This window comes from Calypte anna, chromosome 8, assembly GCF_003957555.1.
Source record: "Calypte anna isolate BGI_N300 chromosome 8, bCalAnn1_v1.p, whole genome shotgun sequence".
NCBI classification, from domain to species: Eukaryota; Metazoa; Chordata; class Aves; order Apodiformes; family Trochilidae; genus Calypte; species Calypte anna.
Window position 1 is genome coordinate 12797824 of NC_044254.1, and position 17403 is coordinate 12815226.

The window sequence follows — 17403 nt, forward strand, 5'->3', positions numbered from 1 at the left end:
TCCCCAAACTTGAAACCCACCAGCCTCATGTATCTGAGAACACTGCTGTGCCCCCTTGGTCTTGGTTCCTCCTACTCCCTTGCAAGAGCAGAGATAAGTCTGCAAGTGCTCCTCTTTTGCTGGCCTGGGCACCATGTGTCCTGTTCAGCTGGGATTTAGGATCAGACCTTGGACACTGGCATAGCAAGGTGTGTCATATCAACAGGGAAGGTCCTGTTTCTTCCTCGTACTAAATACAAACCAAAATACCTTAGTTTTGAGGTCAGTGCACACCATGCCTCCAGTAGGTTATGCCACGTTTGAACAGGTGGGATCAGGCAGTGGATACAATTCAGTTGCAGTGGACAAGAGGTCTCTGCAAGAGAGTTGTCCTGGGCTAAGATGCATCTTGCTCTTGCAACTGAAGTAGCCTGACAAGCAGTCACCTGGTTATCTTTCTGGTGCACTTCAGACTGCAGGGTGATAGCTCTTATGTTTTCTCAGTCCAGGTTTACCACCATATCCTTTTTCTTCTCACCCTGTATTAGTAAAAAGAATTATTATTTTAGAGTCATTAGAGTTAGAAAGCACTGATGCACCGGCAAGAAAATACATGGATCCCACAGAGCAGTGGTCCTCTCAATGCCCCAAAGGGCATTTTTGAAACCATTCCTGCCTTGCAGCCAGGTAGCAACACACAGGACACTCATATCTATCTGTTTCTATACTGCCCTACAATTAATGTAATTCAGTTCTTATATTAAACTCAACAGATACACTAATTTGCTCAAAGGCCCTGTAGTTACAAAAGACATCACAGGCTGAAGGGGCAGCTTACAGATTCAGTGTCCATCCTGTGGTGCTTGTGGGGATGCTTGTTCTTCAGCACGTAGTGAATCTGATGGCCACAAGACACAGAAGCCTAAAGTTTTTAATAAGGCTCATCTAAAGTTCTCAGCCAGGTGGCAATTAAAATGCATCCAAAGTGTTCCATAAAATCCAATGCCAATCTGCTCTTCGGGTTGTTATTGGGAATATCTTAAAATTGTGTCTGGTTCCCTTTTTTGTAAGCTCTCTCTTGTTAGCCCTCTAGGAATTCAGAACTCCTGTTCATCAGGAAGTTGCAGGCCTCGCTGGAAGTTGGCCAGGGGGCCATCCAAAAAGGATCAGGGGGCCTCAGGAGCTTGCAGCATGGCAACACCACAAAAAGGTGTGGATGTGTATAACAATGATGGTGACTGTGAGATTCCTAGGGGAAAATATACCACTGCAAGCTATCTTTGCCCATACTGGTGGGGTCAAGAATAACAGATGTGCCACATGTAGATCGACCCTGTGCTGTTTAAAGGCAGTTCCTGTGCTTCCAGAAGAACTGAGCACTGCTGATTAGATACCAAGTAACCGCCATCTGATCTGCTACAATAGTAACCAAGACATTTTTCCCTGGAGCAGAGCCTGGAAATCAAAGTAAAAATAAAAAAATCACAATTTAGAAATGGAATCCTAAAATACTGCTCCATTGAAGGGAGCTCAGTAAATCTCTCTAAATTAGCTTCTGAATAGCTCTAAATTAACTTCTATTCAGGACTAGATTAAGGCAGTCTTGGTTCAAAGGTGCCTTATGAAAGTGAGCCTCCAAATGATCTGCAATCATCCAAATAATCCACCTGAGATTGTCAAGAGTATCTGAAAGTGTAGCTCAGGTCCTTTCTGCCCCTTCAGAGCACTGGCCAGATCTGTTCTCTCCTCTGAAGGCAAACCTTTGTTACTGAAAGGACAGATTAGCTCAGATGGATATATGGGTGAGACCCTTTGGCACATCTCCCCTTGACACTCTCCCACAGGTATTTCAGGTGGTGCTCTGGCTCTGGCTGGCACCAAGACACTTGCTGTAGCTGCAGGCTCTGGGGACACAGCAGCAACGTGGTCAGGCTACTTTGCTGACATTTATTGATTGACATATAGCAGCACCATACACCTTGCACTGACTGAAAGCAATTTTAAAAAGAAAAAAATTCCCCATAATATTACAATTCCTTAATGGCTTGTTCAAAACCTCCAGAGGATCAGTCATACTTTTATGCAAAATTATTATCATTTAAATCTGAACTCTCAAATAATGAGATTACTTTCATTCAAGAATACTTATTCTGTGTTCAGCTTCACAAATTTTTTGCTACCATCTTGCAGATCTTCTATTTGAATGTGATTTCTGTAGCTTGCAATTAGATGTTAGTTAGATTTAAGATGTCAGTTAGAGGGAAGAGTTTTGCATACCTTACCACTCCTATTCCCATTATTTGACCACATTCTATCCTATCCTCCCACAAAATGAAAAAACTGCCTCTAATGACCTTTCCCTCCATTGGTGCCAGATTTGCTGGTTTCTGTGCCACAGTTTGTTATTTCTGAGGTTTCCTTGGCAATCCCAGCCCGATGGGGTATGATTGACAGGGTTGCTGCATACCCCAACAGAGAAAACTTTCAAAGACAAGGGCTAATCCCACTTTCTTGCACCCAGCAAGTGATTTCATTATTCAGAAGCTCTGACATCTATATGTGTACATATATGTGTCTGACACATACAACTTCGGCTCTTGGAAACCAGATTCACTTTTTAATTTCAAGTATGTTACCATGTGACTAAGATTTGACAATAAGGAAATCCTGACTAAACTCTGCATTTGGTACTTCTGCATTAAAAATTTGTATTATGAAGAAATAACTTGTGATTATTATGAAGAAATAACTATTGTGATTAATGACTGGTACTTAAAAACCACCAGCATTAGAAATGCATTAAGGCAATACCTTACCCCCATGTAAAACTGCCTTTTCATGAAAAGTATACTGCATTGTTAATATTTATACACTGATGTAAAAGTTTGAAGTGCTAAATATTACAGATGGTCACAACCTGCAGAAATGCAAACATATTTTCATGAAAACACACTGTAACTTAAGTAAATTTTCTAATGTCAAGTTACTTCCACTAGTATAATTTCCTTTCTTTTCAGTATGAAGAATAAATCCAAGTGCCTTTTATTAAAACTCGTAACTGTATCATTTATATCTTTCCTTTGAGTACAGACCCTGCTGAGAGGATAGCAAAAGCTACAAGAAGCAGAATTTATATCTTAGCAGGACATAGCAAATAAAGAGATGGGCACCCCCAGTTTTCCTCTTTTTCACATCTTCTATACACACATCCTTAATCAGATACTTAGGATGTTCAAGAATGCCATAAGAATGTACATGCAGAGCTTATACTACTTCATTCTAAGGTTGAGAACACATAAGGTTATATTCCTCATCCTAATGTTTCATCTCTTCTTTAATCTTACGGATTTAAAAAAGATAAAATCTTATATATCTTATAAAAGATATAATGCTGCAAATATTCCTCTTCCACCACTGAATTTTCCTGTTCTAATGACTTCCGAAATGATAATTAGATTTGAATTTGTGAGACTATGTCTTAAACCAGTGACATCTATAGAACAGAGAATTATATCACCTTATGAAGTTTTATCTTATCTCAGTCTTCAGAAGCTTTAAAAGATACTCTAAGATTCTCATCACAAAGCACAATTGTATTAAATAGCAGTACTGAACTCATGCTAATCACATTTAATCTCTTCCTCCAAATAGTGTACATAACAGATGTGAACGCAGGAAAAAAAAAAAAGAAAAAGTACGACAAACAATTAAAACTTCATAGTAACAGGTCTTAAGCTTGGCTTCCATGTAACAATTCAGCTACCAGCAGCCCAAAGCTAATTTTAAAGACATTAAATGCACATTATTTGACACAAAAGCAAAAACTCTGCAAACTTTTAGCCTGGGAGATGAAGAAGAAAAAAGGCCTGCAGCATGGTATTTTCAATTAACACCTTGTATGTTTCCCCAAACCATGACACCTGCCTAAAATTAATGACAACTTTTGTGCACTCTGCACTGATTTATAGGAACCAATCTTGTCCAGAAGGAAAGACAGAGTGTATAACTTCTTCCTTTCTCCTTGGCACCAGCTGTAAATATCTCGAAGCAAATATTCACCAAAGGAAAACATTATGTACTTGGAACCAGTGTTCCTTTCCTGCTTGCACAATGATGATCTACGTTTCTGAATTTTCTGCTGCCTTCTGCTATAGGTTTTTGTTTCATTTTGAACAATTCTTTCTGGGACCCTGAGATCCATGCTTCTGACACTGATTATTCCTTTCAGATGGTTTCCTTCACTAACATCCTGAGATTTAATTCTTGTTCTCTCCCTACCCTGAGGAGCATATTTCCTATTGACCAATAGTCTGCTCAATTCTGATTATAATTGTAAAGTCACTGCACTGAGATTAAACCTCCTACTTCTCAATCTCATGCACAGCAATCTGAGAGGGTTATTAAAATAGATGCCCTTCTGATCATCTCTGTAGACATTTTAATCTTGCATTCAGTGTTTTTATAACAAAACCTTGCTCCTCACACACAGGGGGAGGGAATTAATTGAATTGAGTGGGAGGTTGATTTGGTAGAGTCCATTAGAATTGAGCAAAAGTGTATCTCATCTATTGAAAAGCACTTACGCTGAATTCTAACAAAATAAACCCATTTTTAAACTACTCATTTCAAAGGGAAGAGTGGGAATTGCCTGTGCTTCATCTTTCCCCACTAGTGTTTCTATTATAATTTTTCTTAAAAACAAAGCAGGCACTTGGGAGAGGATGATACAACTGCAAGGTAAGGAGTAGAGAATGCATTTTTTTTCTCCCCTGCTAATGTTATTTCTAAAACGGAAACTTGAAAGGACTTTCAGTGGAGTCACAGGATGAGGATGCACTGTGAGGGAAACAGTGAAGCAGGCAGTTAACAGTACTTCATTTTCTCTCTCTGCCCACTGCACAAAATCTAAGATTCTGGGTTCACTTGCTGATTTTCACATCTTTTTATATGTAAAGGACAAAAAAAGTAGCGAGAGTAGGAGAAACATTTACCTAAAGCCTCTGATGTTAGTGCACAATGCAAAACTGTGCACTAAAATTCTTTTAGGACTGTGAAACAGCCCTCAAACCCCAGCACCTCCCAGAACAGTGTGCTTTAAAGAACAGTCTATAGGGTTTGTCTTGGAAAAGGATCAATGGAGAACTTTGGAAGCCCATTGGGTGTGCTTCTAGGTTTACCATGCGGACTCTTCAGCATCTCTAGAGACGTGTTCATTAGGAATTAATCAAGATTGGTGTGAGTCAAGGAAATGCAAATGTGTAGGTGCCCCAGATCCCACCTGCACACTGAGGATCTTTAGGAAGAAGGCAGAATATTTGCCAGAAAGGCCATGGAGATTTTAGACAGAGGGATACTCATGTGTCTGATCCCCAGGTTTGCAAGCCTAGGCTCACAACAGGCCTGTTTAAAACCAAACCCCCTTCTTCCTCTTTCAATAACCTAAAACACTGCAGAATATTATAATACTTTAACATAGCATGGATACAGTGAGCTCAACATCTCCTCTGCTTTCCTGGACCACATTAGGGTTAAGACCTATGTATTCACCCAAAACATAAGTTTCAATTATCCTTTAGGCTTCTAGGAATAAACAAAGCTTCAAAGAGGCCATTACTGAAAAACAGGACTCTCAAGAATGCCGTGGAGCTGAGCTTTTGGTTTCCAGGACCCAGGGATCTCTCAAGAGAAATTATAGGCAAGCCTTGATGCCACCTATGTTGTCAATAGGGTCTCTGGAGTTCCATGTTTCCAATTTTTGTCATCCTCATTTTGCTACAGTCCATCTCTTTACTACTAAATTGGGAAATCTCAAGCAAACCTGGCAAGTGAGATACACATGATGGCTCCAGAGCTCCCTTCCCCCTATTACATTAAAGCCTGTAAAGGAATTCCAGGTACCTGTCATCCAGCTATCAATCCTGGAAGGTAAGACCTTATTTTCTGCTAAGTTTCAGAGGTTAGTTCAAGATGGAAGGCATCAAATTCTGAAGTAACTCCAAGGGGAACTGATGTTCTCTCCAGCATGTAGCTTGTAGCTTCAGGAACATAAGTTCTGCAGCATCTTGTGCTTCGTATGTTAAAGCTCCCCTCATTTAAACTCAACAACAAACTACTGTCTTCCTCACTATTTTTAATTTATTGCTTTTATTTACCAGATTTTACATTTGTTAATCTGATCAATATCAAATTAACCTTACCTTCAAGGTCGTTATTGAACATGCTGAAAGAAACTGTTTTCAGAAAACCCTGGGAGCAACACATACATCCTCCCTGTTTGAGGTTAGGATCAGTTGGCAGGAGAGGGGGTGATTGCTTTCTCATTGCTAGCCATTACTTCACTGTGTCAGTAGTTTATGACCTACAAAACCCCAAACTAACTAGAGATTCTGCCATATCCAATTGGTACCCTGCCAGAGAAAGAGGCCCAGGCAGGTGGCAGAGGGAAGAGAGAACAGATGCCCCCCAAAAAATGCATTTGCTTTTGCACATCAATAAAACGGAAAGCTTTGGAGTGCATTTTTTTAAGTCCTGCTACCACCACTGTAACATTATCCAGCAAAACTTAAAGTCTCTTTTCATCCTATGTATACACCCACATAACCCAGTCCCCACTCCAACCTTAAGACAGTCCCCATTACCTGGACTCCTCACTGCTGTATCTTACAATGTTCCTCACCCACAACAGTTCTTGTTCAAGTCTCCCATCACACAATATCTGATGTACTTGTAGCTAAGGTATCCCTGGGCCAGTACTCCACAGGACATGAAGGATGAAGACAGCACACCAGAAGGCAGCATCCTCTGGGTTCAGCTTCAGATCTACTCAGTCTTCCCCAGGTCAGTTCTGGTGGGGGAAGATGAGCAGGTTTCGGAAACTGAACAGCTCACACCTATAGACAGCCAGGAACAGGATTTTGAAGCCAGGGTTGCCACAAGACCTTTACACCTTCACCCGTGAGCACAAGGAGCCTAAAGCAAGTGCATGGGGATCATTCATAGGGTGCACAGAGAATGAGGTAGCAAAACCAGGGCCACAGGGTACTGGATGGAAAACGGATCACGAAAGCAGCTTTCAAAAGCAAGCAGAGTATAAATGCTCTAGAGCTGAGGCAGGGTGGGGAGAGAGTTGCAGGCAGAGAAAACATTTATTTAAGATTTGGTGTATCCAACCTGAGCTAGACAAGAAAATGTGGAAAAAAAGACAAGCAAGCAGAAGGGGGAAAGATGCACAGAATTTCAGACAATATGTAAACTGTGTCTAGAAGAACCTTAGTTTATTGCTCAGTTTTGATTCTGAAGAACAGTTATTAATACACCAGAAATTTAGTACAAGAAGTACTCTACGGTTAACTCTGTAGCATGGACTCAGCTGTCTGACACTGTTTACCACCTTTATCATTAGCTACAAAAGGGAATGGTTTAGTGTATTCCTTAAGAAACTCCCTTGTTATACCTTCTTAAAATACTCTCTTAGTACTGAATCAGTTTGGTAGAACAGCCTTATTTTTGGCTTTCTTTGACATCCAGATACCAGATTTGTGTTAATGTACATGGCAATTATGTTCTAACTAGAAATGCCACAATATTTTATTTATTCTTTATTACATAAATATGTAGATTTATGTGCATGACTTGTAAGTAGTAAATATTACCATTATCTGTCACCATAAAACAGTGAAAGCCTGGCTCACGAGGCCCAGTTTTCTTGCCTTCCTCCTCTTACACTGCAGTGAGGGGCAAAAAAGATAAATGTTTCTTTGAGAATTACTATGGCCTTTACAACATGACTGACACCTTAAAGTAAAAGAGAGTCTTTGTGTCAAGAAACTTAGGGTACGAATGTCAGCCCAGCACCACTGGGTAAAAGCAATCATTCTCATTGTGATTAAAAAGGAACTTACACACTTTCAAAAAAGGATTTCTGAAAACAGAAAAGGAAAATACCACTGAGATGACAACCAGGGGCTTTAAAGAAAGTTGTGCCTGTAGAATTCTGCTTGGACTTAGAGCAGCAACAGCAGAAAAGTGGCAAGATAGGCTAAAGGTAAGGGGAAAATACCCACGCAACTCCCTCAAAGAAGCCCATGCAGAGTAATCAGTATCTCAGAGAACATCACCATTAATCCATGATTAAAAATATTTTTTCTCACCTCATTGAAGAAAACCACAAATTAAGAATTATGGTAACTTCACTTAAGAAAAAAATTCAACATAACCTGTGAAGCTGATGTAATCCACTATTTTGGCAGCATGTAGCAAATAATTTCATAAGATGTTGTTGTAAAGTTATGTATATGTTAATTTGTTATATCTCTCACACACAGTATTTAATTATTAGTGTGTAGAAACTGAAGAGGTTCATATTGGTACTTAGGTCCATGAACATCACAGTGTGTTAGATTAAGTCCTAGGGCTATTCAGTGTTTCCACTTCTATCTAAAATCCATGCCAGCTTAGCCTTAAAAGCTGAAACAATTCTATCAGCATAAAGTGTTTTAAAGGTACTATTTCATTGTATTTTAGATGATAATTTACTCCTGTTGAAGCAGGCAGTCTTTGCCCTCGTCACAGCAGTATGCTCCATCTACTTTGGCATTTCTCTAAGCATTTAGTGACTAGAAACAGTCCACTAAAGGGGGAGAGGGAGGGGGAAGAAATTCAGTATTGTTGGTAGGGAGGCTGCCAGATTAGCAAATTGACTCATTCAGGTGAAGGGCAAGAATATGACAGTCATCAGAGCTGCAGAAGATCACTTAGCCAAGAATGTGAGTACCAGGATGAGTCCTTCCAACAGCTGCAAGCCATATGCCCAGCACCACTCCTGGCTACTTCTTGCAGTGCAAAAGAAGCATTTTGAATACTTTTCTGTCCTTGTTAGCCACATTAACGAAGGGGTAAGAGAGAGAAACAGGTTACACTCTTAGCATCAATATTTGAAGTGCTATGTCTGTTGTGTGCCACTGTATCTTTCCTATCAACAAGGCATTTTGTTGAAGGAATCCTGCAGTTGTAAATGTTAGAAACTTAAAAAATCCAGTTACAATTTTAGAAGCATTAAGTATATTGTCTCTGTCTTCCACTTCTCAGATGCTAAAATCCCTGCAGTTTTCCTAGCACAGGATGCATTGACTTGCCCTTTTTCTCTAAAGGCACTTTCACAAAATTTACAGAAATTATGTTGAAAAGTTTCAGGAGATAGCAGTCTTTGTCACCTTCTCATGGATAACTAATGGAAAAGACAAGTACTGCTTCAGCAGATTTGTAAATGCAGGAGCCACACCAACTTCTAAACACTCAGAATGTGGATGTAAAACTGCAAGTCATTATCATTAATGTTAAACTACTTACATATTGAAATGTTACACATTTCTTGGAGATTTTAGCAACAACTTATTTCCAATTATAGTAAAACAAGTTTAATTATTATGTGTCCAGTGCAAAGAAGTCTATTACAGCAGTGAGGCCAGTGTTAGGGATTATCTTACAAGTGCAAGCGGCAAAAATCAGACTTGGAACAAAGCTGACATCCAAAATATTTGAATCTTTTAACTGTTCCATTTTCCTTACTGCTTGAAATGATAGCAAAAGGTTGAGGTTAAATGTTTATAAGTGTCAAACACTTTGAAACTTCGAATATTGCTAAATACAGGTGAAAAAAAAAAGGAAGTCAGTTATAAACCAGGTAGCTTACATAACACAAGCAGTTTAAAACTTAAGCTCTTTATCAGTGGAAGGAGTCAGTGTGTCTCTTAACAACAGACTGGTAGTAAAAAGGCATCGCTGTTAACAGCAAACGGGAACTTGATACAGAAGTACTCACTCGACAGATTTAAAAAAATGTGAGATTTTGTAGTACAGGATCACAGCAGTCCAAAGATCAGTCGTATTTCTGACAATTATTAATCTGTAAAATATTTTAATAAAATGAACAGTTTGTAAAGGCTCAGCTAAATTCACAGTGTCTTATTTCCATTTTTAAGTGGACCACACCTGGCCTTGCAACAATACACAGATTATCTCCATAGTGTTACTTGACAGATTTTAAAAACTGAAAACACTGTAATTTAAAGACCTGCAAATTAATTTTGGAAATTGAGAAAGCAAGAAGAAGAATTCTTATAAAAAGGAGTGTAGGGACATAGGCTGAATCTGTCTGAGAAACTGTATGGCTCCAAGACTGCTTCCCCTGCAGGTAGTCATCTTTCACCTGGTATGTGCAGAGGAAGCTCTCAGCTACTGTCTTATTTCTGCAGTTGAAGTTTTCATTTAGCAATTCAATGTTGTCATCATTTTCAAAAGGTTTCCCTTGTATACTCTGTCATCACATCTGGATGAACATTTTCTTCTCCCTAGAAGCATGGGAGCAGGGCCTTTAGCAGGGCAGAGCAGATGTCTGCAAAAGAGAAAAATCTCTACATTTAGTAGCAGTTAGTATCACCTCCTAAACGGCAGAAGTCTAGACTTAGTTTTTCCAGAAAATTAATGCCTATTGTTCCAAGTGCTAACCCTGCTGTAAGTTCACCGAGTACTACACTGAGTATTTTTGAGTTTTACTAGCTTAAATGTAACCAACATTTACTGACACAAGTACGAAAAAAAAATTTCAAATTAGGGGTCTGAGAAGTGTAACACTTTTTTATTATTATAAAAGAATGATTCAGAATGTAACATTATTTAGGTTCCTAAAACATTCTTTTTAAAAAGTAGCATTTAAAGAGCTGTCTTAGTATAAAAAAAGGATGTTTTTTATTCAGAATTCTAGTGGGTGCTAAATATTAAATAAATATTAAGTGATGCTGAAACTAATTAGACTAACAGGATGCCAGAATTTCCAATAAAGGAACTGTCTCAAAACAGACTGGAAGATTCCCAGATTTTTCTACAGCTACCAAGTATCATAACCCAGCAACCTCAAGTACATACAGCCCTAACTTCACCCTTCAACATACATCCTAAAAGCTCTGAAATAATGGACGCAACTTTGCAGTTTACTTAAGGATCCCAAAAATGCTGGAGAAAAGTCCCCCAGAGGCCACTGAATCTGCAAGTCCTCGATCCCTAGAAAGCCAGCAGCTGCAATAGATAATCAGGTTTTGCTTTAAGCCTGACATCTCACTGAGGAAAGTTTAGGCTTTATGATATCATGCAAACACAGCTACTCCCAAAAGAAGAAAAAAATCTCTGTACCTTTCTTTAGCTACAGTGCACTATGTATGTGTATATATGTGTATATGTAAATGCTGATTTGAATCACATTGGAAAAAAACTGATTTACAAAATTTTCTTCTTTTAGAAAATAAAGTGGCTGTGGACTTAAAAAGAAAGGGGTATATTAAGGGGTGTACTCTTTTAGATAACCAAAAATGCAAGTTGGCAACTAATTCTAAAACTAGAATCAGAAGTGTGGAATCCATTCCCTTAGGATAACCTATTCAGAAGACCTATGTAAAGCTTACAGATCATGGCCAGTATAATAGTTCACATTCCTGTGAAAAGGAGTTCCAATACCTTAATGTTTTTGCTTTGAAAAGGGAACTACTTTAACCATTCTGAGCTACAAAAAAACCCAAAAACGAAACAAAACAAAACCACAAAAAACACAACAAACAAACAACCTGCAAATAAATGTCAATATTGACAATTAAGAAGAATATTTGTATTCTATAGACTACAATTTTATTGAGGAACTCCAGTCACTTGCTAATGGCTAATGGGTGGTGATCTGGTAATTCTTCTACTACTGCAGCTCAGAAAACATCCCTTGGAAGACCAAAATGTGCTAAAGACTTACCCAAACAAGGTGTGCCATCTGGAGGAAAAAAAGCTATTTAGAGTTCATCAACAGCTATACAGAAGTATTTGCTGTTTTCGTTCTAATTATGCATTTGTAATCAAAAGAGTATTTCATTCAAAGTAGACCCAGCCCTGTGTAACAAGATGGCACCACAAAACACCTTTTAGGAACTATATTGAACAAAGAGACATCTTTGAGAAAAAGGTCATCTACTATTGACCATATATTCTGAAGCAACTAAACTCCAAAGCTGAGATTTAGCCACACCTAACAGATATTTGAATATAGTAACTTTCTAAAGGTTACACTGCAACAAGAGAGGTCAATAATTTATGTTTTCCCCCTACAGGCAAGCATTCGAAATCAGTGATGCATACCAACTAGAAAAGTTCTGCAACTTCTATCTTCAGGTTAGAAACACCTCTTACCAAAATTGCTAGAATTAGGTTGAGAACTAGGAACAGAAGCTGACCTCTGATCTATTTTTTCCAAGCATCAACAGGAAAATCTCTTCCTGAAAAGGTCCACACACTTTTAAACACAGCCTTTGTTCTCCTCAGGAAAACTCTGAACTCTCTGTCTCAGTTTCTGGAAGGGAGTAAGGTCTAAGATTCAGAATTCAGCCTCACCCCTACCTAACACAATAAAACCTTTTTAAGAAGCCTTGTTACTTGAAAACAGTTAATACTGGGAAACAATTTCTTGAGATGTACTAGTGAACTTTTATCTCTGTTTGCAGAGAAAGATGGAAGTCTTGTCTTTTTCCTAGTGTTTAACCAAACTAATTATTATCTGAGCATAGTATTAGCCAAATTATCTGGAGTAAAGTAGGGTGTGAAACTGCACTGCCTTAAATACTGCAGATCCTGTAACATACTACGATAAACAAAAGGAAACTTCCAGTGAATCACAGGTTTTTCTCAGCTGGCTTTTAAAACCAAAACTAATGTAAAATACTAAAAATGTCAGTCTACAAATAGCCATATAAGCTATTCCTACAAAGCAAAGATGCCTTTTAATAATATATAAAATCACAATATACAGAAATACTTCCAAGTGTGCTCATTTAACTTTGATATTTTGCCATGATTTTAGTCAAAATGTTATCAGGTTTTGGTTTACTTCATTTACACATTGTATTTGCCACTGGACATTACTTGGTCCAAGAATGATTTTTTTACTTCTCCAACCAATTTCATTGCTCCATTACATAAAAACCTATCAATTCACAAAGTATAAAAAACCATCAGCCTTCTGCCAAAATACTAGACTTGTGAAATTGAGTATGATGTATTAACATGTCTGTGATACAGGTCTACTCTCATCTGAAACTGACATTCCATAGAGTGTAAGTAGTTATTCATAAACCTGATTTTCAGTACAATTTTAATAAAAGTTGTACTTTGCATTTTCACATTCTGAAGAGTTGAAAATACAACAGAAACTTATTTACATTTTATAAACAATGAAAATGTACAAATTATGATACAAAATGCAGTACCATCTCAAGAAAAACAGGTTCTTCAAACTTCTAACACCTGCTTTTTCTGAAGAGACAGCACTTTAAGTATAAATAACTGAACAGTGATTTTCTTCACCGAGTTAGTAAAAACCACTTTCATTACAATTATGACTACAATTACTTTCAATTTTCGCTGATAGAAATATAACCTCATAATAAAAGTTACTGAATTTATAACAAATCAAATTCAACATATATCCTTTCCCTTAAAGGTTTTGCCTCAGAACTTATCAAAACAAGAAAAGAAGTATAGAATCATCTTGATAAGGCAATAAAAGCTGGCAAGAGATAAGCAAGTTACAGTTTTACAAAAGCCCTGTATTTTAACTGCTCAAACACTGCACATGCTTAAAGTTATTTCAAAAGTATACATATGGTAATCATCGTTTGCTATCCGATACAGATGTTTCACGGTGGAAGAAGTTTGACACAAGATGAACCCGTGGAATAGTAAATCTCAGTTCACATTTCTATTTGAAACATGTAAAAACATTCTGATATGCAGAAGGAAATGTGATGCATTTTTACTTTTATAGTAGTATATTTCATCATACTACAATGATGAAATATTTAAAAGATCAGCTTAGTCAGATCCTTAACTTGAACTTAAGTTCAAGTCAATTGGGAAGTAAGTCACATAAACACACTTGGGTGCCCAAGTTGTAAAAAAGATGTTCATTCACAGGTTTCATGTATGGATGAATCTGATTCTACCAGCATTTCAGATTGGGTGATCTCTGTCATACCTAGAGTACAACTTAAATAATCTGTTGGGTGTACCTCTGATAAAACATGTGAAAACCTGATGCGCTTTATTTAACATAGTGAGGACTAGTGCAAGCCCCCTACATTATATTATGACCTTTAAAAAGCTGATAGCTATTTATTGATTTGAAAGTCAAACCAAAAAACAGGCATCAGGTCACAAAGTAACCAGACATCAATAAATATAGAGTAGTGTATTGGGGAAGTGACAGAAAAATGCTCTGAAATGAACACTGACAGCATTTTGCAGTGTAATGCTTCAGGATCACACAGTTACATGTAAGTGTTGTAGAGGCTTTAATCTCATTTGTAATTGAGGAGGAAAAAACCCCACACCAATCAGTTTTAAGTAATATAACAAAAGGGCCCAATCCTTTTTACATTCATTTGAACCCATACCTCTGAAAAAATGAAATATCCTGGTCTGGAATATGTATGGTCCAATAACCAACTTAATGTTAAAACTTTGTTACTTTAAATCATGAGCATACTGTATGATTAGTAGAAAATCTTCAGCAGACACACACAAAAAAAGAAAGATGAAACCGCAGGAGGATAGCATGGCAAACCTGAGAGATCTCTTAGTGCATAAATTTGCTTAAAAACTAAAAAGATAGAAAGAGAGAGCTAACAAACTACAATAAAAGTTATGCTTTTAAAGCAGTAAGTTGTAACAGGGTGGGAAATGTTTAATACACACATAAGCCTGCAAAGGGGTCTCTATCTTTATGAAGAGCTGGCATTTTTCACAGCATCGGTTTTAGGGTAAAATCCGTAAATTGTATTTTTTAATATTATGCTTTTCCCACCCTGGCAGAGAACAAACATGAATTCAGAAGCACAGTAGAAGTGAAAAACAAAGAAGAAGAGAGATAGAAAGCAGCAGAGAAAGACAGAAAAGGTGAATACAGAGCTACAGAAGTGTTTATTGAGCATGCTACAGAGGTAAGCAGAATACACACAAAATGAAATTAAACAACCATCAAACCTCCCAACTTTGTTAGAAAATTAATTTTTAATTGTGCCACTTTCAAACTATACTGGATTTTACAATTCTAAAGATGTAAAAACCCAACTAATAGAAAATATACATGACCATTTTTTTTTCTACATAGATAACAGAATCTATGAATCTTGAAACTAAGTACATCAATTTCAAAAAGTATTGGTCATTTAAACAGAATCAAGGTAACAGTTCAGACTGAGAGAACTGCTTTAAAATTAACTGGATCTGTAGATTCTAAGCCATGTTTATAGTAAAGTCAGATCAATTTCTAAATACAAAATATTTTGAAGAGATTTATTAAAACTGAATATTACAATGCAAGGTAAATTAAGACTAAAGGCACATAAACTTTGGTCCCACCTGGCTGTCAGTTTTCAAAAACTGCCAAATTTTCCTGCAAGCATTTGCAGCAAACTTTCTCCATCACTGAAAAATACATGCACCGTTTCCTGAACTAGCTTGACCAGTCTGCACATGCTCAGAAATCCACAACCATATTCCATATCTTAATTACAAACTAAAGATGGCAATATATATTGAAATGCACATAAGTCATGTCAACTTCAAAAACATCTACGAAAAATATTCAGCCACAAACAAGACATTACTTAGTGCTGACATTTATATGATACATCCCACAAGAGTGTGTACAAAAAGGTTAAGATTCCACAATGCTTTTCACGTAGGGCTCAAAGTCACAGAAGTCACTTTTTTGTCCTTTTAAGAAATTAAGATTCTGTACCTTGTTAATTTAATTGAATCTAGACCAGAACCATGAAATACAAAAGGCCTTTTTCAAAAAAGAGCACAAAGCAAAAAGTAGCAGAAATCAAATGCCATTTTACTCCTTCAGCGTAATGCATCTTATCCAATTAAAAAGAAAATAAGTGACAAGCCAGCACATAAAGATATCTATCAAGCAGGAGAAACAAAAGCTTAACCTTTTTACACACCCCTGCCTAAACATATTTAACTTATCATGTAACAATGTGCCCCAGACAACCAAATTTTCTTTTCACTAGTTATGCAATTCCATCAGTACTAGCTCTCCTTTTTAAGGCACGTATGTCAACTAAGTTGAAAAACTGTGGTATTAACTTGAAATTTTTTAAACAAAATGATGGTTTATCTAAACAACAGTAGAACAACAGCAGTTAGTATCACTGCTTTTTAAAATTTATTTCTTTTTTAAAACAATCAAGGAATGATAACAGCATGAAAATAAAATAAAAAACTGAAGACAAACTCTGGTCCCCACTTTCCTGAACAGTCAATAGGTGACAACACCAAACAATGCAATACACCCTCATTTTCAATCTGCCTTTCTAAATAGTTGACTTAGAGAAAGAAACTCTCAGATGGTGATTTTCTCCCAGATTGTAATCGTGAAGATCAATCAAAGCCTGAATAGCTTCTTCTACTGTTGACATCTGAAGAAGTGCCATCTTGTGATCTCTTCTGAAACAAAATAATGGCATTAGGAACTCTTTAACACTACAGGGGTTGCTCCTAATGTTTGCTATCCTCTATGCACTTTTACTTAAGACATGCTGCAAAAACATACTTAGGCACTCTCTTATTTGAGCTATGTACAGAAAAGTTACTTACTGAAAAAATTTAAAAGCTTTCACAGTGCCTCCAGTGTTAGCAAACAATGTGCGTAGATCCTCTTCTGCTACTGATGGTCTACAGACAGAAAGAAAATTAGCATAAGCAAGAAATTATTAGTAATTCAGTGTTGTGATTTGCACTAATACTACTGGCTTACTGACAGCCAACACTTACGGAATATTTGACAGATGAAGTGTTGCAGAAGGAGGGAATATATTTTGAAAGTTTTTTGAACCAGGTTTCTTGAAGCGATGCAGAGGTGAATTACCAAAATCCTTAGTCAGCCCTTGGTCATCAAGTCCCTCTCGAGGTAGTTGCACTGTCTGATGTTTAGAAAGAGTAACCCGAATAATCTTCCCATACATTTTTTGTCCATTAAGATGGCTCATGGCTGAAAGAGAAGTTTGTTCCATTCAGTGTTACTTTTAAATAGCTAGTGGTACATCACAGAAGCAGAAAAGAAAAATGGCCAAGAAAACCAAAGGGTCAATTGCTAGAAGACTGGAATCAAGAAATAGGTCTGCAGAATGTGCATAACTATAAAATTTTGTTTAACATCAGAAGCGATTCAGCTGTTGAAGTAATTTAGGATATTGTGCAGATCTTTGAAAATTTTACTGTGAGCAGTTAAGATTTTGGATCTTGTAGGTAACCAGGGTAAAAGACAAATTGGCCAATGTAAACGTTCTTAGTTCAGCTGATTTTACACAGTATCATTTCAAGGAC

The 17403-nt window shown here is 37.3% G+C and overlaps 1 protein-coding gene across 8 annotated transcripts in view; it reads right to left on the reverse strand.

Annotated features, from left to right (window-relative positions):
- Positions 1-14966: 14966 nt before the first annotated feature.
- PTBP2 (polypyrimidine tract binding protein 2) overlaps positions 14967-17403 on the reverse strand; it is a 47803-nt gene continuing 45366 nt past the window's right edge. For 6 of the 8 annotated variants that reach the window (XM_030455178.1, XM_030455175.1, XM_030455173.1 and 3 more), the window contains 3 exons: positions 16852-17068; positions 16675-16752; positions 14967-16524 (listed from right to left, as the gene is read on the reverse strand). In XM_030455178.1, the coding sequence (XP_030311038.1) occupies positions 16392-16524; positions 16675-16752; positions 16852-17068 (428 nt within the window). In that variant the 3' untranslated portion in view covers positions 14967-16391. The remainder of the gene's footprint in view (positions 16525-16674; positions 16753-16851; positions 17069-17403) is intronic. The other 2 variants (XM_030455174.1, XM_030455172.1) reach the window with 1 other exon arrangement.